Source organism: Thamnophis elegans, chromosome 4, assembly GCF_009769535.1.
Source record: "Thamnophis elegans isolate rThaEle1 chromosome 4, rThaEle1.pri, whole genome shotgun sequence".
In the NCBI taxonomy this organism is placed as follows: Eukaryota; Metazoa; Chordata; class Lepidosauria; order Squamata; family Colubridae; genus Thamnophis; species Thamnophis elegans.
In genome coordinates, this window is record NC_045544.1 from 96,973,301 (window position 1) to 96,995,808 (window position 22,508).

At 36.9% G+C, this 22,508-nt stretch overlaps 1 protein-coding gene across 2 annotated transcripts in view; it reads left to right on the top strand.

Moving 5' to 3' along the window:
- Positions 1-22,508, top strand: part of PRKCE (protein kinase C epsilon) — a 308,889-nt gene that overhangs the window by 205,168 nt on the left and 81,213 nt on the right. The window contains exons 3-7 of one of the 2 annotated variants that reach the window (XM_032216245.1): positions 9,275-9,352; positions 11,605-11,764; positions 12,953-12,987; positions 15,779-15,864; positions 18,525-18,654. In XM_032216245.1, the coding sequence (XP_032072136.1) occupies positions 9,275-9,352; positions 11,605-11,764; positions 12,953-12,987; positions 15,779-15,864; positions 18,525-18,654 (489 nt within the window). The remainder of the gene's footprint in view (positions 1-9,274; positions 9,353-11,604; positions 11,765-12,952; positions 12,988-15,778; positions 15,865-18,524; positions 18,655-22,508) is intronic. The other variant, XM_032216246.1, reaches the window with a different exon arrangement.

Below are 22,508 nucleotides of genomic sequence, written 5' to 3' on the forward strand. Positions count from 1 at the left end.
AAGATTAAATAAGAATGGGGTGTAAATCCAATCAATAAAGTAAATAAATTGCATTATTTTTAAAGCTACTTTGATTGTGGCTATCTGGGATAACTTGCCTGTAGTGGATTTTTGACCATTCAATTTCCAAAATTTATAGCAGCCATTATGCAAAGTTTGTGCATGCATGTGAGATGTGTGTGTTTCAGCGAGAAAAGGTGGGGGAGGCATAATATTAGATCCAGAGTGTTTGCTTCATTTCCTAATGTTTCAGGGAGTTTACTGGGGAAATTGCAGTTACAAACTATATCCCACTTTCCATTATCCTTCTTTCAGTTATTTCTATTGCCATACCTTTACATAGGAGACTTGATAAGGAGAAATGTGGTATTTTGTGAGGCACGTATGTTTGTTTGAAAGAGAAACTAACGATGGCTCCATTAAAACACAAAGATGAAAGATTTGGAGGAAGACGGCAGCAAGCATCTGTGTTCCATTCTTGTCTTCCCTGGGGGTTGAGAGGTGCCTATCCATCTACTTTAAACACAACAGAGTTGGAAGAGACCTTGGAGGTCTTCTAGTCCAACCCATGTCCAAGCAGGAGACCCTATAGCATTCTAGCAAATGGCTGTCCAATCTCATCTTAAAAATCTCCAGTGTTGGAGCACATACAACTTCTGGAGGCAAGCCATTCCATGATTAGTTGTTTCCACTGTCAAAAAAACTTCTTATTAATTCTAGGTTGGATCTCTTTTTAATAATATTTCACCCCTTACTTCTTGCCCTGCCCTCAGGTGTTTTGAAGAATAGGTTCAAATATTGGAAGAATCAGGAGACCATGAATTCTAATTCTCCCTTGAGCACAAAACCAGCTGGGTATGCTTGGGCGGGTCATTTTCTCTCAGCTTTGGAAAGGAGGAATGGCAAACCACTTCTGAAAAAGAAAACTACTTGTCCAGGTAGTCTTTGAGAATCAGACACAATTGAAAGGAGAAAAAGTAGAAGAAGAGGATTATTCTATAACTTCACATTATTCGATATAGCTTAATGTCTTACGATCATCTAGATCTGAATCCAAAGTAAAGCTATGGACATTCACTTGTAGATCAATGAATGGAAGAAAAGTAGAAGAGTTGGTTAATCTTTTCTCTGTCACTTGGGAATTAAATATGGACCAGGAGAGTTACTGAGAATTGGATGGCATATAAATTTAATAAATTGCTCTTATTGTTAGATGGATCCAGGTATGGATCCATCTACACATCTGAAGCTAAGCATAGAAAATGGACAGGCAGTACTACCTGTTTCTTAAAACAAGGTCAGATATGAGTCTTATAAATATTTTTACTGCCCAATCAATATTAGCAGCTTTTCAGGAAGCATACACTACAAGAGAACCCAGCCAGCTTTTACCTTGTTTGCTTTCAACTGGCATCTGTTACCATTTAGTTCCAAAGTGACCCTTCTGCTTCAGTTGTGGCACATGCTTACAAATGGGCTTTCCCAACAATGAGCAAGGAGAAGAGCAAACTCAATGGAGAGGCTACTTGCTATTTTCTCATTCTTGGGCCGTCTTACCTGCAACTGCTTAGCTTACAGCTGAAGAGCAAATGGAGGAGAACATTAAGGAGTGCCATCAAACTGACCTCCCCCAAATTCTGTGGCTGGGATTGAGTTCCCACAGCAGATACTATTCTGACGTCAGGATACGTGGGAAAGAATGACGGTAGTTGAGTTAAATCTGCCAATGATGCAGTTACCAAACATAGAGACAGCTATGACGCCCCCGGTAACAGCTGCAGTACTTTGGAGAGCCAAGCAACGTACAAACTAAACCAGAATTGGTAGTTGACATACCATAAAAGGATTTAATTCTTTCTGGAAATAAATATTATTTTTTTAAGATTTCAGGTGGGAGTTGTGAAATGTAAAAATTATATTCATATAGATACTCACACTGACAAGTAAATACATCTAATTCTTTTTCTACAATGTAGTAGTTGGAGTAGTCAGTGACATGATGGAAGGGAATCTAATTGTACAATTATTTTTAAAATCTCACAGTAGTTTATTTCAGCAGATATTTTAATTTTTAGATTTGTTTTGAATCTATCTAGTTAAACCATTTTTCCAGCACAGTCTGGAAGCAATGCATGGAAACTAGTAAGGGAGAGAACCTGGAACCTGGAACTTAACCTAGAATTAAGAAGAAATTTCCTGGAAGTTAGAACAATTAAATCAGTGGAACAACTTGCCTCCAGAAGTTGTATGTGCTCCAACATTGGTGGTTTTTAAAAGGAGATCAGATAACCCTTTGCCTGAAAAGGTGTAGGGTTTCCTGCTTGAGCAGGGGATTGGACTACAAGACCTCCAAGGTCCCTTCCAATTCTATTGTTCTGCTCTGTAGTTGTTGAGTCCTTCTCTCTTTCCAGAATTCAAGCTAGAAACATGCCTATTTGTAGCCAAACGTACCCTACTGGTGCACAGAGGATATCTGTAGCTTCACCAAGGTATGGTGACCATAGAGTCAACGAAAGTTTTCAAAGCAACAAAACACTAAGTTAATTAGGGGGAACCAAGAGAAGAGTACAACAAGAACTGAGTGTGCTTGTTTACCTATTTAGGTAAAAAACTATGCATGATATGTGGATGTGTTGGTGTGTAATAGAATAAAATGTCTGGCGTCCACAAACATATTATATTTCCATCTGCAGAAATTTATTTTAATTTGTAAAATTCTACTTCAAGATAATTCAAGAGAGACAGGTTCTAAATTAAAGCTAGTTTTGTAAATTGCAGTTAGAAGGCTAGAGCAGTTTGTAGAAAGAAAGTTATTTATTTTACAAGTCTGTAGAGATTTTCAGATCAACCAAATCATGGTTGTCCCAAATATGCTTTTTCAGGAAGCAACTAGACTTTCTTGTTTTTTTCTTTTTCTTTATTTCTTTTTCATTTGAAGATGTTAGTTTCTCATCCAAGAAGCTTCTTCAGCTCTGAATGGATAGCGGGGAATCTAATGTAACGGAATTATTTATTTTACATTTGAATTTCCAGTGAAGGGCAGAATATTTAAGAGGAGTTCCCCATCTAAAGAAGGTCTTTCAGGTTAGCTTGATAATGATTTTTTACATAACTTTTTTTAAAAAATGCCAATAAACATTCAGTGACTAACAGTTGTTACTCAGACCTGCCAAAATTATTTTTATTCCGTTGATTTTGACTGGTAGCTCGGCTTTGATTATTTTCCATTGATGTTTTTTGGCATTTTGATCTTATGTAAGCTGTTTTTGAAAAAATAAAAGTTACAGACTAAAAAACAGAGAGATAGATTTTAAATAAATAATTCCCAGCTATCTCTCAGTGATAATGGAAATCTTCCTCACATAGACGAAATAAAAGTAGAATAAAATGAATTCTTAGGGGCGGTTAATTCAGTATTAAAAAATACTTAATTCAGGTCCAAGCCACAATGTCAGTTCAAAGTTTTTAGAGAGTGTTAGACACTGTATGTTATGGGCCTTCTCCTATAGTAGAAGTGGGGAAGAATGTCCCCTTTATCATTTTTGAACTTCAATTCCCAGAATTCCTGAGCAGCATGTTTGAAATCCATAAATCATAGTTCCCTACCTGTCCTGTACTATACTTATACAACAGACACAAACACACATTCCACCTACTAATTTACTTACCAAATAGTGATATTGAAAAGGTTGATCAATAACATCAATCTCCTTTCTGGGATGTGAAAGTTGCTGTTTGATTTTCTGTAACATCCCCAAAATAATGTCATTCTAGAACTGTGATGGTGAACCTATGGCATGGGGGGGGCACAGGTGACACGTGGAGCCTTCTCTGTGGGCACACGAGCCATCATCCCAGCTCAGCTCCACCGCGCATGCACATGCACCTCTCACTGGCCAGCTGGTTTTTAGGTCTCTGCCGTGCATGCTTGGGAGGCGGGGCGCATACAGGAGGCGGGGTCCATGCATGACAGTCGTGTGGGCATGCACGGGGGTGTATGGTACGCAAGGGATTGCACAGGCATTGCATTATGGGTGCGCATTAGTGCGCTTTTGGCACGCAACAACAAAAAGGTTAGCCATCACTGTTCTAGAAGGTATTATGGGAAATTAAATGATGTTTCTATGGAGATTCTCAATCATTCAGGTCATGGTTGTCCGAAAGGTACTTTTCAAAAGGTAACTGGAATGGATTGTTTTTTTCCCCTTGAAAATGTTTCGCTTCTCATCCAAGAAGCTTTTTCAGTTCTGATTGAATGGTGGGGAATGGAACTGAAGAAGCTTCTTGGATGAGAAGCAAAACGTCTTCAAGGAAAAAACCAACTCCAGTTGCCTTTTGGAAAGCATGTTTAGGACAGCAGCAAAGAGTTTTGAAAAATTCTTGAGCCACATTTTGTTCACATTTTATCTCAGTACTTGAACTCAGCAAATTTACAGTAAGCAATAGTCTCCATCTATATTTCTATTGTAGAAATATTGAATATGGATATTTTGAATATCCCCTTAAATCATTGAACATTTTTGTGTAGCTATTCTCAAAGTGCGAGGGGAAAAGCATGTACCTTATAGAAAATGAAGATGCTAATATTGCAGCTTAAGTCTCCAACATTTTATAAATGAAAAAAAAGGCTTTTTCTTGGCTGTTAAAGTCTCTCTGTTGATACCTGTTGCTTAGCACCTTACAGTTTTCATGACATTCAGATGATTGAGTGACAATGAATTTATTATAACAAAATGTCTGTCTGTCTGTTTGTCTGTCTATCCTACTCACTCATTCACACTTTATGAATTCACAAATTAGTATATATTTTGTAGATATTTATTTTGGACCAAATCATAGAATTAGACTTTCTCCTACACATGATTGAGTCTTCCACAGATTCCCCCCCCCCCCCATTCTTGGTGCATGCTACTGGGAAATTGGCTTTTAAGGCTTCAAAACCTAATAATTGAAAAGAAAAAAAAGTGTGATACTGTTTTAAATTCCAGACTAGAGTGACCCCCAGTGGTGTGAAGGAATTATTTAAATTGTTGGCCTGGAGGGAAATGATTCACTTGTGTGGGTTTGAAGTAACAATTGTATAGTCCCACTCCAGCATGAATATTTGCTATAAATAATCATATAGCTGTAGGGTTCGTTTATTTGTATAATTATTGAAAGGAGCATCCTTTTAACAACGTTTTGCATGGCATGGAGTTGGAATAAAGTAGAGAATTTGGGCTTTTGTTGGCTTGCATTATGTTATGCCTGTGCCATACATTCCAACTCCCGGCTTTGCATTTTAAAGCCAAATTAAAAGACAATTTTCTGGATAGTGTTCATTATACTTTAGTCAAGTCTGAATGTGATGCCATTTTATGTTCCTTCTGAGATTTCTGCTACTCCCATCTCAATTACAATTTTCCATGATTATTCATCAGGTACTCTTGTAATCCTACTTTACCTTAAAACATATATTCTGTGCAAATACACACACACACATACACACTCACACACACACATCTTTATTGGCTTCCAGTTAGTAGCTGCATGTGTCCATGGAATTTATAGTTTTATTATAAGTATTGTTCAAACTTTTATGGGGTTGAAGTATAGTTAAAAACATTAGAGAGCCTTGTATCTCTCAAATTGTATTCCCTTTTGCTTGACAGATCTATTACACAAAAGTACGTTAAATCTAGCCACTTTATTCAGCAGCATAAACTGAAGCACAAGGTTTTTTTTGGGGGGGGGTGTATTAGTAGCAATATAATAATGTGACTTGTGGCATAATCCAGCTAATGTTAAACATCAGCCACGCTCTGGCAAAACATAATAGCGTTTATGTTATAATAACATAAAAGAGAAGGAGGAGGAGGAGGAGGAAGGAGGAGGGAGGAGGAGGAGGGGCAGGAGGAGAGGGGAAGAGGGAGTCCAGCTGGAAGTCTTGGGCTGTCAAATGCCCCTAAAAAAGCTTTGCTGCTGCTCTAAGGACCTCTTCAAAAGTTGCCCTCAAATTGTAGTAGAAGGGAGTATTACTAACTGTAAATGGTTGCATTGATGGTATTTAACTTGTTCAAGTTTATTTAAATATGAATTAAAACTATTTTTGCTTTTATCCTGGCCCCATCAACTTGCTAGGACTACAGACCTCATGCCAACCCAGAAAGAGTTGTGCACGCTTGATTTACATGCATGCTCCATGTACAAGGCTATATAAGGATGTCATTCTGGTTCTTCTAGATTTCTGCTATATTGACCAACAGATTTGGGAGCCCCAGTGGATTTGGGAGAGTCTAGTTCCCAGCTTTAACATAGACCTCCAAAGCAATGCTTGAACCTTATCCTTTTCTGTTTCTCTGCAACTTTTCCTTCCTCTCTTTGAATGCAAGTCTTAATAAATTACTGTCTGGTTTAATTAATTAGTCCTTTCCCTTCAGAGGGGTGATCCTAGTCTAATTTGTAGACAAATTAGACTTGATAATATTAGGAAGTAATTAATTAAGCTATATGCACAAGCTATATAAACAAGCTGTTTAAAACACACACACAAACACCATTTTATGTCAGTAGCAGCAGTAGTAACCTAACTTTCTGTAGCCCAGATGGCTTTTCATCCTTTTTCCCTTTCCCTCAGCCCTTCTGTAGCAGCTGAGAAAAGGGAAAGGTCAGAATTTATTTCAGGCACATGTCTTATAATTTGGGTAGAAGAGAAATCTTGAGAAATGAATAAGTTCAATGAAAATGAATGAACAGTGCTCTATGCCCATATGATATCAACATAGGCGTTTGGAATCTTCAAAGGATATAGATACATAATATACAATACCACATAGGTGGGTGGGTTTTGCTTGGACATCATGCTAAGCAAGTAAATCTACGGATAAGAGACATGGCCCCCAGGGACACCCAATTGTCTCCAGCTAGCTCAGACTTTCCATCTTACCTGATTTTTTTTTTAAAAAAATACTAATAGCAAACAACAAATTAAATAAACTTCCGTGCTGCAAAGCAGAACACTAGCTTCTCTAGCATCATATTTAGTTGTGTGTAAGAATATGTTTTAGCCCAACAAAAAATCCACCAAATGATTTAGAAAACATCAGTGGAGAGAATAGCTCACTCTTTAGTAAATAGACATTTTCTGACTGAACATATTGACAGTGGCAGCCATTTAGAGAATACTGTAGGCAAGTCCTCCGGGGCAGCCATTTTGTGAGCTCTAAATATTGTACAGTGCCCCAATTCAAAAGGTTGCCTACTTCTTCAGTGAGCTACACCCCAAACAGAGTATATGTCAAGAAGAGTTAGTGTCTATTTAAATGGAGAAGCTTGATTTTTTTCACCCTAAGTTCCAATAAATTGGGTCTCTTTTATCTTGCTCCAAAATATATATTTTCCAACCATAATAATGGTATTAATTCTGTCTAGATTTTTAGCCTTACAATTATATTTGAGAAATTTCAAAACAAATGTTCACATGTACAAAACAATAGTTGCAGCAAGAACAATCAAAAGGCATTTCATTAGGTAAAAGGAAATGCATCACTTTTCCTTTTGTAAGTATCCTTGGAGAATCACTGGATCGCAAGTTCAAAATCCTGAAAGTCAGGTAACATAAACAACCGTCCTTGACATGCCTTTTTAGATGTATAGGAATTACCGCTTCAGACTTCCCAGCCAACAGAAGGGCAGAATCTGTCTGATTACTAAAACATTTTTTAAAAATTACATCTCTCAGTGTATGGGTTATGGTATAGATGTTTTAAGTTCTCCCCCTGGTCAATTGGTAAAAAAATAATTAAAAATGAGTTTATATGAAGCCCAGGAAGTTAGAAATTACCGTATTAAAAATATCAGAATGAGTGCATCTTACATGACTTTTCCAAAATAATCCTATTTCTGGTTTGCAACCTAAAACAATGCTATCACAAGGCTTGCTGCAATGCTGCATTCTAACATGAGGTGAGACATGAACTAGCTCATCTTTGGATCAGTCATGTTTGGTCTATATTGTGCAAGCAACACTCCTTTTTTTTAGTCCTTTGCCCAATGATAATTGACTTCTAATTCTAAATTACTTCATTTCAGCTCAGCTGCTTTATCTGGATTTGCGCTAATGCATTTTGGCACTCTTTAGCTGGATCAGACTTTGTTACTAAATTCCTTTCTAAATTCCATTGAGTGTGTACCAAAAATTAAATTAAGTAATGATTTTTCATTACATCATTGATTTTGCTTTGGCACAAGTGACTATTTTAGAGTCCCATAAAGCAGGTTGGAAATACAATGCTATGTATTTCTTTAGTTTTAGTTTTAAATAAAGAAAAGCATACATATTCCAAACCTGGCACTTATATTAAAGCAAACTGTCACATTTTGAGAAAATAAGGCAGAGAACATATTTTAGGGAGATATGGGCACTATAATTTTCTTCTGCTGAGTTGTATCATTGATTTGTATCCTGTTATTGACTATCCTGTTGGAGATTCCCTGCATTTCTGCATTTGTATAATCTCTATACACTATGAGCCATGCCATTCTGCAACATGGGCTGCAGTAACCTATTCATCAATGATTTTTATTTAAAAAAACAAAAACAAGGAGGTGACTAGTTTTTTTTTTCTTGATATTTTAACCTACAGTTTATATGGTACCTTGTATTTGCTGGCTAGAGCTAATGGAAGCTGAATTCCAAAAGGTGTGGAGAGCACCAAGTTGCCTACTTTTAGTCTCATGGGGCATGATAGAGTTAGGACAACTCTTTGATATAGTGGGATGAGGCTCCACATGTTATAGTCGGTGATGAAGAGTACAAGAGTTGTTCTTAACAATTCATTTAGTTGCTCTTTCTACCACTTGTACTCCAATTGAACAGGCATAGGTTAATTTTATAAGAGGCATTGCATACCTCTTCTAAATGTAGATCAAGTGATCACTTGAACCTTCATTTAGAACATTATAGTTGGACTGCTGCATCTTTGGATTGGCAAATCCTATCTTCTCCTCCTGTATGTGAGAGGAGATTGACAACTTATCTGTGTCTCATTAGATAATAATTTGGGAGACTCTGGCTCTTTCTAACTAGTTAATTTTTTTTTAAAAAAATGGGGTACTAAACATTTCAACTATTGGAGAAGGCCGCCTTAAATTTTAAGGGAATAGCAGTAGTAATATTCCGTGGTAATTTAACAAAACACAGCAGGAAAAAATAAATACCAAGACTGTCCGTTTTTTTTTCTTTGCAAACTGTCTTGCACATTGAATTGTTGCTTATCTTGTCTTACAACATCAGGGGAAGGAACTTCAGAAGATAGCAGATCAGATTCTGTACATTGGAGTCCCACTCAAAGAAGAGGAACTTCAATCATCTGTGAGTTGTTACCTCTAACATCTCACTATTCAGTTGAGTCAAATTTTGAGCTGAATCAGATTATTTACCAAGTAACTTCCAGATTTGTTAGGTTATAAATTCAAGACATCATAATTTATAGAAAGGCTAATTTATTCCAAGTATACTTCTCCTCAACTGCAACCAGTTCTTTTGACTGGAGAGTTCATGGATCAAACTCATGTAAAATTTGCATTTTATCTCTGATCTACAACCATTGTGTATCTGAACAAGATTAACCAAATACAAGATAATGGAAATTCTAGAGGATTTTTTTTTTTACCAGAAGTCTATGGTGTCTCTATGAAGTCTTTTACCCATGGTGCTCTCAGATACTTGGGCTGCCTCAGTAAAAACTGATTGACATCTAAGGGTGTTACACACCACACATTTAGACTAAAACAGGATCTCAGAGGCAGATCTCAGTAATTGGGAAAATCTTTCAGGTGTGTTGCCCTTCACATTGTGGTAGCTCACACTTTTCCTAAGAGCATTAAGGGTTCTGTAGGACAGTAGTAGCTTGGGATTAGCTGAACATTGGCCATTTTTAAACACAAAGCATCAAGTCTGGAAATATGTCCTGATCCTTCTTCATCCTATATATTTCATTATGATACAAGGTGAGTTCATCACCTGCAGGTTGAATCCTTTGGGTTTATTCCCATAGATGTCCCTCTTCAACTGGGCTGGATGATGCAAGTCCTTTCTATGATTCCCCCTCCTGCAAACCCAAAAGCTGGGGTTGAAGCTGCTGTGAGACACTTATTCAGATAAATGTAACACAGTGGGAAGCAGCAGCATAGCATGTATGGCTTTGCTTTGATTCTGGAAACACAGCTGGTAGCCAAAATGTGCATATGTGTATGAGAGAGAGAGAGGGAAGGAGGGAGGGAGGGAGGGAGGGAGAGAGAGAGAGAGCTGCACGTCATGGCTTCGGCAGCAACTGTGATTAATGCAATAACTGAAGATAAGGGGGGGGGAACGGGGACAGTACTGCATTTCCATTAAAACAAAAACAAAAAATGCAAAATACAAAATCCCAGTATTTTGATGTACAAAAGGGAATTTCTCAACAACAAAATGGTTGGCTCTTATATACGATTTGCCTAAAGCAACTATAGGAAAAATGCTGATTATTATACTTTTGAAAGGAGGCATGTTGATAGAATTAGCTGTTACCTCACCTCAATAATTAATTTTCAATATATCTAATGCAGATAGGGTGCTGATGCTTCACATTCATGCTGTTTTAATTTGCATTATTATCCTGCAATTTCATTAAGGGGAGAGATATAATGTGATTTATTTTGTTACAATCAATCAATATATAGACTTCTGAGAATTAATGGTCATGAAAGGGTTGGGTGCTGGATCTTGGACACAGGTGTAGGTGACAGTGTTATGATTCAGCCTAGTCAGCTCTTCCATAATTGCAGACAGCTATTATCAGCACATTGTATCCTGAAAAGGGCTCACTCCAGCAAGATCTATTATCAAGACTTCTCCAAGAAATTGTGGAGAGATGTCTTGGTGAAATTCACTGAACCCCAAGCTTTTGAAAATATGCTATTGTGGTATAGCAATCAGTGTGGAAAACATTGGGAGACCCTGGATTAAATCCATCCTCAGTGAGGGAATCTTGACTTTGGGTTTCTCTCTTTCTTTCAGCCCAAAATACTCATAGGGTTATTATTGTAAGGATAAAAGACCTCCATGTAAATCATCTTAAACTCCAGGAGGAAAGGTGGGACATAATTGATCAAATTTAATATCTCAGACATTCTCCCTCCCAACTATCAGTGCATTAGTCCCAAAAGAATTCAAAATTATATTTGCATCGCTGAATTCTTTATGACTTCAAATATTTCACCAGCCTTTTTCAATCTGATGATCTCTGAATGCATTGATCTCCAATCAGTATGCCCATTGGGAATGATTTGAAGTCCAACACATTCATAGGCACTAGGTTAATGAAGTTTCCGCATACAATTAAGTTGATTAGTACAATCATACATATTAAACATTTGCTTTAAAATAAAGGGATTCACAATACTTATATCAAAAAAGAGTATGGTGGTGTGGTGGAATACATATAAAAACCTGGATATATGAGAATTGATTTGAAGTTGTGCATTCTGCTTTTTTATTTCTGTTCTTCTGTTTTGTGCCTGGAATATTAATATTTGTTAATCTCTTCCATTTTTTTTCTCTCTCTCTTTCTTTATTTCCTTCAGCATCCAAAGACAATGAAGAAAGAGTATTTAGGGAACGGATGCGCCCCAGGAAGCGCCAGGGGGCAGTGCGACGCAGGGTCCATCAGGTTAATGGGCACAAGTTTATGGCCACTTATCTTAGACAACCAACCTATTGTTCACACTGCCGAGACTTTATATGGTAAATTTTATTACATGGAGACTTTTCTCATATCATCTGGCTTAGTTTTTTTCTGTGGTAACATGATTATTATTGTGATTATGGCTATTGGAAACCCTTTGCATTAATCCTTTCAGGAAAATAATAATTAATGAAATATTGGTGTCATTATTTTACATATTGAGAAATGCAAATGCTTTCTATAACTTTGTGTTATGTACCTTTTAACCTAATTATACATTATGCATATATAGTAGTGCAAATTCTTTGTACTCTAGGTTTTTTTTAAAAAAAAGATGAAGACTGTAATCAAGCGAACACATTACTGGGGTAAGATTCACTGAATGTAGTGGGACTTGCTTCCGAATAGACAAGTACAAGGTTGCATTGTAAGGCAATTAGTTTAGATTTTCCTGGATTTTCTCATTTCCAGATAGTGAAAAAGAATTGAATATATCAAAAATATTCAGCCACAGTGAACTTCATAGCCACTACTATGGCATGGTTATACAAACTTTAGCTCAGTGAACTCTTTCAGTTTATCTTATCCCATATGATTCTATTGCTAAGCAACTGTCCCTCTGTGTAAGATAGAAATGCTTTATCTGAATTTGATCCGTATATCTTTACATAGAAGCGAAAATCAGTGGGATCTAATTTGTTGTTAGAACTGGAATTGAAGCACAGCAGAAGGTCATGTTCAGATCAATGTAAGATTAATTTGGACTGTAGGACCTCCTTTTGTTACATCTGTACTTCTAATAGGTATGTGGTGGAGAGAGTTCAGTGACAGCTTTTCTGGTTTCTGCAGTGATGAAACAAAAAAGGAAGTCCTTGCCCAAAGTTTGGAAGTTTCACAGTTAATGAAGATGTTAGGGATAAGATTGGCAAAGCCTTATCAATACTAGGAAACATTTGAGTTTAGCAGAGAAAATGAAAAGAAAATTGTTTGGTGGTGTTTCATAAAATGTAAGATGGAAAGAAGGCAAAGTGAGTTTCATCACATTATTTATTTATTTACTTATTTATTTATTTGCATCTGTGGAATTTGAAGGAGAATGTTAGTGCATAAATAGGAATGTACCCAGCATGATCTTCCAGACTGTATAGTTATTTTTTATGACAAATTACAATGTGAAATTATATTTTTGGTCTAGTCCTAATGCGCTCTTTACTATTCTTTTTTTTAAACAACAACAACAACAACAGGGGAGTAATAGGAAAGCAAGGGTACCAATGTCAAGGTAAGAAAAATTGTTCATTTTATGAATATGTTTGGAATGTATAAGGAACTAATTAGGTTTTAGGATTCTCTGACCAGAATCCTGACCAGATGAGCTAATTCTATTCATTGTAAGGCTACATTAACAGAATCTTGAAAATCTTATTTTCTCCCATCCTCTCTTTTACAGCCAAAAGTTAGGGAAGTTCCTTTTGAGTTTCTTTCTGTGGCCATCAAATAGCTGTGTGTATGCCCTCTCTTATCTGATCATTCCCTAGGCAGCATCTCTTCCACCAGTCTCCCAAAATTAGGGTGCTGGAGGCTAAAACATATAAAGAACGGTTGCAGGAATTGGGCTTGTCTAGTCTAGTGAAAAGAAGGACTAGAGGTGACATGATAGCAGTGTTCCAATATTTGAGAGGCTGCTACAAAGAAGAAAACAGGTCAACCTGTTTTCCAAAGCACCAGATGGCAAAACAAGAAACAATAGATGGAAATTAAGCAAGGAGACATTTCCTAACAATTAGAACAGTAGAACAGCTTGCCTTCAGAAGTTGTGGATGCTCCATCATTGGAAGTTTTTATGAAGAGACAGTACAGCCACTTCTCTGGAATGGTATAGGGTCTCCTGCTTGTACAGGGGATTGAATTAGAAGACCTCCAAGGTCCCTTCCAATTCTGTTATTCTGTTAAGATCAATTTCACATCCCATCACATTAGAGGCTTAGAGCAAATGACTTCCTTGCAGTTCTTTTTAATAAATCCCCAGTAATTTAGGAAGTCCCTACATGAATAATAAAAAAGTGTATATAGTCAACTTGATCTTTCAGTCCTTTTCAGCAAGGGGAAAAGTTGTTGTGAATATGCAGCACCTGAGATGTACCTCTACAAAGAATAATGAAGGCTATTCTGGTGTTTCCCCCTAGGAATGCCTCCATGGACTTTGGATAAAAGATAATCCTTGCTGAATCCATTCCTCTTAATCCAGCAATGTTTGTCCATTCCCTTCATGGTTTTTGTAATGCAGACCTCATTTACAACAGAATAAAAACAGAAAATAAACACAAAAGACATACAATTAATAAAAATCCCCAGAATCATTTTCAAGAAGAATATTGGGAATCAATTTGAAGTATTAAAATTTATTGATAAAGAACCAGGGGTACTCTGGAATGAACCTAAAGAAATCTTTAAGGATGAATATGATAACAAGACTGTTGGAAAAGACATGAAGCAGTAGTACAATAGCATGACATTGAAGATAGGAATCGATATAAGGATAGTCTTCCAAAAGATTTTTAAATTCTGAAAAAGGTTCCCACTTCAAATTGGTATGCTAAAGGATGACAATATGTTAGCCAATTCAAAGTAATAGCCAATTCAGAGAAAATGAAAGAAAAATACAGTATACTAAAAATATTATAGAGAAAAGTGTTTAGAACCCAAGAAACCTTAAAAGTTTAAGACTCAGAAACTAACCATAATAAGCTCCAAACTATAATTGTAGTTGTACGTTTAGTGTACTGATATGGTGATCCATGATGGCTTGACAGCAAGCAAATACAAGTAGTCCTCGCTTAACAACTGGCTGCTTAGTGACCATTCAAAATTCTGACAACCTTCCCAAACAACACTTAAGGCCCAGTTTTGAAGTTCAAACCCTGCTATGGTCACATGACTATATTTTTGGGCAAATGGCAACCAGCTCTGCTTTACAGTTGGTTGCAGCACTCTGCAGTCATATGACCATGATTTACAAGGTATTTGTCAGTTTCTTGTCTTTGGGCCGGGTTCTGCCTAAAACTCCCCATAGGACCTCATTGATTCTCTTAATGACCATTGTGTTCACTTTACAACTGTGGTGTTTGTTTAACAACTGCTGCAAAATAAATGGTAAAATCAGGCCATTTGTGTATAGAAGCTTTCAGTATTCTTCAAATAAACTGATCAGTCTTTATTTTTACAGATTAACTAAAATCTAGGCCACTATCTAGCTTCACCTCAGTGATTGATTATCACTGTGATCAGTGAAAATCCATCATTAGAAGTTGATTTGTTTCAGATAGGTGTAATTAAGGTTAACTACAATTTGCTTGGCTTTGGATGACACAGCAAATTATGAGTAAACTTAAACAGAAATAAACACTTCAGATGTTTTGTTCTCGTGCCAAGAGAGGCAGTGAAATAGAAGGATGCAAGTCCAAGTATCATTGCATTAAGGTTGAATATGTCCAAAACAATTCCATTTTTTATATAAATATGAATTTATTTTATATCTTCTTTGTATTATTTGTATACCATCTACTCAGTCTGTTCCAAGTAGCTTACAATTCTAAAGCAATAACATACCCTCAAAACTAGTTGACAATAAGACTGTAACAGCTCATTTTGAACAAGAGGCAGTTATGTTCTAGAAATATTTCCTTATATGGTAGTTTTGGAATAGTCTGTTGCCTTTTCCAGATTGTTCAATATGATTTCATTGATTTAGAATGTTTATGGAGCCTCAAAACCATTTCCCTTCTGTGAAAGTGCAAACAGATATTTTGACCCTATTTAAAATGTGATAAGAATCATAAGGATATGAACTCGTATTAATTTGAGAGTTTTCTTGGCCACTTGGAAGCCACAATTCCAATATAATTCCTAGACTATCCCATTGTTCAGCCTTCTTTTTCACACAGACCAGAATCTAATTTAGGCCTTTTAGAAGATCCTTGGAGAAGAATGAGGATAGGGATGAATCCCCCAGAATTTCTCATTTAATTTAATTTTTCTCTTTCATAATGGATAAAATAATCTCTTGTTTACAGTTTGCACTTGCGTAGTCCACAAGCGATGCCATGAGCTTATAATAACAAAGTGCGCTGGCTTGAAGAAGCAGGAAGCCCATGATGAGGTAAATATTTACAGAAGGAATGCCTAAATAAAAGGAAACTGTGCAGAATTAATGTGTTTAAGGCAAGGTTCTTCCAAATAACCAGTCTTTCCATCTCTTGATTTAGAATACACACAAAACTGATCTAGGTTGTTTTGACTCTCTTCAGATCTAGACATCAAGACGCTGTGAGCATAGACATGATGGGTCTAGAGTTCTTAGAGAGCCTAAATTACTTAGTTTTGGCCTTTTCTGGCCAATGGCTGACCACAATGGACTGCTAGCCAGTCAGTGTTGCCTTGCGGGGTACTTGCCTTGTCCCATGTCATTCTTCCATCCTTTTCACGAAAATAAAAGATAATAAATTGCTAGTGCTTTTCCATCTGGCAAATGTCCATCATCTTATTTTCCTAATTCCTAATGCTGCATGCCATCCTATTCGTTTTCATAATCATGTCAACAGCCTGCTGTAAAGGATCCCATATGATGTTAGGTTTGGTGAGTCATATGACTTAACCAGTGATCATACAGTCTGTCCCTTCAAGCACAGGGCAGTCATATATTGCAGTCATATACTGGAGCTATTACCTCAACACAATGGTTTTTTGTCCATGCCTACAATATCTCAGCCCAGGGTAGATCGAAATCACCTCCGTGTCAATGTGATTAGCAATTGAAGTTCACCTTACTCACCCTAGGGACTGTATTTTCATTTGGAAAACCTCTTAACCTTCTCAAATTGCTACCACCTCTCCCATTTTATACACAGACACACATATACATACATACATACATATACATACACATACACACATACATACACACAAACATATATATATATATATATATACATACATACATACATACATACATACATACGTATTCACACACACACACACACACACACACATATATATATATATGTAAAAATATTATATATCAAATAAACAAATCCCATCAATCCTGTAAATATATATATATATATATATATATATATATATATATATATATATATATATATATATATATATATATATATATATATATATATATATATTAGATTTTTTTACAACCCCTGGTAAGCCCCAATTATGGGAGGAAGCTAACTGCTTCCATCATCTGTCCTTCGGCTCGTCACAAGAGTCCATCACGACAGAAACCCAATATTTTTACTGTTGCCTTTGTTATATTTGTATTTTTTTATTTGCAATATAGGCCGACATTAAATTCGAGTATAGGCCGACCCGAATATAAGCCGAGGCACCCAATTTTACCACAAAAAACTGGAAAAGTTATTGACTCGAGTATAAGCCTAGGGTGGGAAATGCAGCAGCTACCGGTAAATTTCAAAAATAAAAATAGATACCAATAATGTTTTTGAATATTTATTTCAAAGAAAAACAGTAAACTAGCGGTGTATTCAATGAAATACTTCACTCACCTCATGATGCTGATGTCCCGCTGTGATGATGATGTCCCGTGCAGCCGCGGGAGCGATGTCCCGCCTCCTATGACACACGGCACAGTGATTCCTATCATTGGATCACTGTACCAGAGGAGGTGGGACATCGCTATGTGGCTGCTTGCCATAACAAGGAGGAGGTGGGACATCGTTGCAGAGCGGCAGGAGGGGGAGGAAGGGGAATCGTAAGACAGCCCTGCATTACATTAGAACGTGAGGAGGGGGGATGGTGCGGTGCGCGCTGCGCGGCAAACTGACACAGAGGGAGGGGAAACTCACAGGGGCACTGGGCCATTCACGAGTGTCACCCAGCGGCATGGCCCCGCCCCTTTTTCTCCTCCATTTCGGGCAAATTTTTCACTGACTCGAGTATAAGCCGAGGCGGCTTTTTTCAGCCCAAAACGTGGGCTGAAAAACTAGGCTTATACTTGAGTATATACAGTATATAGTTACAGGATTGATGGGATTTGTTTGGTTTCTGATTTGTTTGCCTCATTCTAATTATATCTGCATGGGGAGAATGAAACATTTCAATGGAAGCAATAATTATTGCTTTAAAAACATTGAAATATATAACATAGGTTCTGAACCATCCTCCCAGGCTATAAAGGTGGACTGACTGCAATTTGCTTTGTGAAAGTTATAATGTAAGTTTTAGTTCAATATTTCTTGAGGACAACTAATTTGGGGAAGGCTAATTTCAACTCTCAGAGTGTAATAAGATACTGTACATTCATGGGCTTCTTGCTAAAAGGTTCACCTGTTCAGATCCCTCTTCTGTTGCATTTCAATTTTCAAAGGGACATTGTTCTCACCTCATTTTCAATGCCCCCCTTACCTTGCAAGGCAACATGCTGTGTTTTCAATAAAAGATATTTTATGCCAGTTAGTGGCCTACAGTAGTATCTAATGCTACATATTATGCCAGCATACCCTTGTGATTTCCTGTATTGATTTCATTCTTGGATTCCAGTTTTCTGGAATTTCTGAATTGATACAGTAATACTGTATATCTTTAAGTGTGATAGGAAGCTTTTTTTTAAAAAAACCTGGGAGGGTAGCAACTTAATTTTTCTAGGAGTTGAGATTAATTCAATGTTTTTTTAACTTTGGCAACTCTAAAATGGGTGGATTTCATCTCCCAAAATTCACCAATCAGCTACACTGGATTAAACAGTAGCATGCTAACTTTGGTCCTCTTGCACTTTTTATCTTCCAGGTGGGTTCTCAGCGTTTCAGTGTTAACATGCCTCACAAGTTTAGCATTCACAATTACAAAGTGCCCACCTTCTGTGACCACTGTGGTTCATTGCTTTGGGGTCTTCTGAGACAAGGTTTACAATGCAAAGGTAAGATACGTTTTCTATTTAAATGCAGGATTTTGCTATTAATGTTATAGCTTAGTCCCATTCATGTCTACCTTGATGTACATTAAACTGAAATGTCTATGGAGATTCTCAGTCATCCAGGTCATGGTTGTCCCAAAGTCCAGTTGCCTTTTGAAAAAGCATCTGTGGGACCTTAAATAGAAACAAAATTGGTCTTAGATGACTCTCCTTTGGTTGGTACAATACTATTATATAAATAAAGTAATTAAGCTCTTACAAGTAAAGTATGTAAACTGCAACCTAAAAAGTAGGAGTTAAATGTACTTGCACTGCTCAAGTCAGTAGCCTTGAGCAAGTTTTTAAGATCAAGCTCTATAGATCCAGTTGTTATAGATAAGTTATATTTCTACGTGTAATTGCACAGTAATGCACTAATTTGCATGTGACAGCTAAAACAGAGTTCTCAGAAAATTATGTAATATCCAGTTAATAGAATAATTTGATATATAAAGTTCTGGCCTTCAGTTCAGAGAAAGTTTTGCCCAGACTGAAATGTTTTTCACATTTAACTCTCAGTCTGTGTGGTTGATTAAGTCCCAATTGCTTTTCTATCCATTTGTTGTATGTTACAATAAAACATTTCATTGTCATTGGGAACTTTTGTTGGTATGAGCAGTATAAATTGCAAGCACATGGCAGACAATCTGGCCAGATTCAGAAAGTGACATGCAAAAATATAAAACTCCCTAAGTTAATGGCATTATTTGATAGTGAATCAATATGGAGGGGAAAAATTGCAGTGTGGGACAATTAGGATCACATACAGTGGTGGATCCTACTGGTTTGGACAGGTTCGGCTGAACTGGTAGTGGTTTGGTGAACCAGCAGCGACCCAAACCTGCCATGCCTCCAAGCCAGTTCTCTTGTATTTTGGTTCTGCGCATGCGCAGAACAATTTTAATTGCACTGCGCAAGTGTGCGCAATGCACACATGAGTGAACCGAAAGTAGTGTCTGCAGGAACTCACCCCTGTTCACATAATGAAGGCAAAGGGTATATCCAAGAATTTACTATTTTCTCTAACATAATACTTGAGTCTGAATCAGTGGTGGGATACAACCGATACGCCCCGGTATGGGCATACCGGTGCCTGCTTGGAGCACCAGGTACCATTCTGGTATGGTGCTCCCGAGGGCCCACCTGGCCGTCTGCTCTCCTTACTGCTATTTGAGCCAATTGGGGCATTTGCGCATGCACACGGAACACATGGCGCCTGCCAATGCTCTGCCGAGCAGCTGGAGCAAATTATGCTCAATTTACATCAGTTGTAACTGGTGAAAAAGAACAGACAGGAGAGTGGTGGGCACCCGGCTCCATTGCACTGTACCGGTTGCAACGGGATTCAGAACCCATCATTGGTCTGAATACACAACCATATATTTGCTATGCACATTTAATCTACTCTCCTGTCTGTTCTTTTTCACTAGTTGCAACTGATGTAAAATAAGCATAATTCGCACTCTTACTTTGGAGGTAAGAGGTCATCTGATGTGAACTAGCACACTTGCTAAAAACTCATTCTATCTGCAAGATCTCTCTCAAATTTTATTAGGAATAACACAGGAGAAATAGAGAGATGGAAATGAAATAATGAATGCATGGTAAACATAGAACTTAAATCTAAATATCCCAAATTTGATTCTTTTCATTTTGCTGTCTTTCCTTTGGAATATAAATCCATAGTGAAGAGAACAAAAGGTTATATTCCAAAGCTTTAAAAAATTCTGATTATTAAATGCTGACATTAATGGGTTTTTTTTTTTGGGGGGGACGATGGGAAGGGAGCCAATATTAGATATTTAACAGCATAGTTTTACCACAGATCTTTGCACAAATTTAATATTTCTATAGATTCATGAACCTGTTTTGTTTTATTATGGCATTAGTATGTATGCATACATTTCACCACAGAATCAGGCATGAAAATGTGAATTATACGCATTCTTTACAAATACACATTTTTGTAAGGATTTTTGTTTGCATTGGAAAATTAGAAAGTGAAAGCAATAAATAACTTTCCTTTGAAAACCTGTACCAAATATCTCTGCCAGCATTAGATTTATGTTAGAGTACAGAGAAATGCTGTACACTTCAACTTTCCAAAGTAAAACCACATTTTTAGTGGTCAGCATTCTCTATTTTGCCATCTCATTTTCATAATGGGTGTTCTTTATCTTGCAGTTTAAACTTTAGCACATGTGAGGGGAAAAAGCTTAGTACTTCGAATATTCCCTTTACTTATTCATTTCTAACTGCAAACAGAACAGAAAGTATCTAAAATATTTCAAAGAGAAAGACCAGGGGAAATAAGGATGGCCAGCCACTACTGTCATTTTTCATACTGGCCTTTTCAAATCTTTCTACTTTTCCTCAGTAATTTGCATGTTTTAAGAAAATGCAATATTGGGCTGTATTCAGAGTAAGCTTGGTCTCTTTTTCTCAGTGAAAACCCAGATAAAACAGAGATCAATCATGTGAGTATTTTTATTTCTGAATAATTCAAGGGGCATTCTGAAAGGATGCTGTTTTGAAAGCACAAGGACCTTCTTCTTTGGGTAAAAGAGCAAATAGAAATCTCAGCTTTGCAATAAATATTCTTTCATTGTGTGGCATCACTCCAGACATAATGATAACAAAACAGGAAAGGATAGGATTGTAAGATGGACCTAATGGTATTCAAATTATATTTTCTCCACCAGATTTTTTAGCAATCTCTGCATCAGTTTGGCGCAGAGGAATTTTCTCCCGCAAATTTCCTTACCTTTTTGTTTCATTTCTGCAAAATCTGCATATGCTATTTTAATTTCCTCCACAAGAAAACACAAGTGTAATCCAGCACTGCTATGATGACAATAAATCCCCCCCCCCAAAAAGAGGTTGGATATTAAACAATCTCTCACCAATTATTTGATGCTTCCACATGTACATTTGAAATCAATATATTTATGTGAAGCATATATATTATTCCTTTTTAGTCTTAATTTGGGTCTGCATTTACAAGGATCAAGGGTTGATTGCAGTTTCTTCTGCAAACAGGCAGGATGATGTGGGAAATTCTTGTGAATTATGACCATGGTAACTGATATAACTGGATGTAATTGGAAAAATTGCTGCCAGTTAGCCCTATTTATTGGAGCTAGTTACATTCATGGCCGACCTGTCAGTTATTTTCCACTAAGGGAGTAAAAGCTTTGTGGTTAGAAGGTAAAGAGAACAAGTGGATATCTACAGAGGAAACACAGAGATAATGTAAGGGAAATTAAACTGAGCCAAATAAAGAAATGAAGGAAAAAAACATAGATTCAAAAAGCTGTTGTGGTGCAGAAATAGCAAAAAGAATACTGTGGGGTGATTAGGGAATGAGAGGGTTATGTGCAAAGGGAGACAACTGGGAAGCAGGAAATGGGGTTCAGAAGTAGCTGTGGTATAGAGATGGAGGAAAAATAAAGTAAGAGGAACTTGAAAGAAGGGACTTCAGTGAGATCTTGGAGGAGTGACTGAGATATGATGATCAAAGAGGTAACATTAAATGAAAGCACGCTGTGCCCAAAAGAGGATAAAATGAAATCCCAGAGAAAGGGAGGGCCAAATAGATAAGTAAAAGCTTCTGGGAATGAAGGTAGAGAATCAGGAATATGTACCAAAGTTTTTTTTTAAAAAAAAATTGAACTAAAATGGCAACAAAAATACTGTTCCTGTTTAACACAACACTGTGAGCTCCTTGAGTTGTCAAAATGTCAAAGTGCTTGTATTGATTTTAGCTATATATAATTCACTCTAAAATCTTACAAAGAAGATTGCTTGTTTTTGCTTTA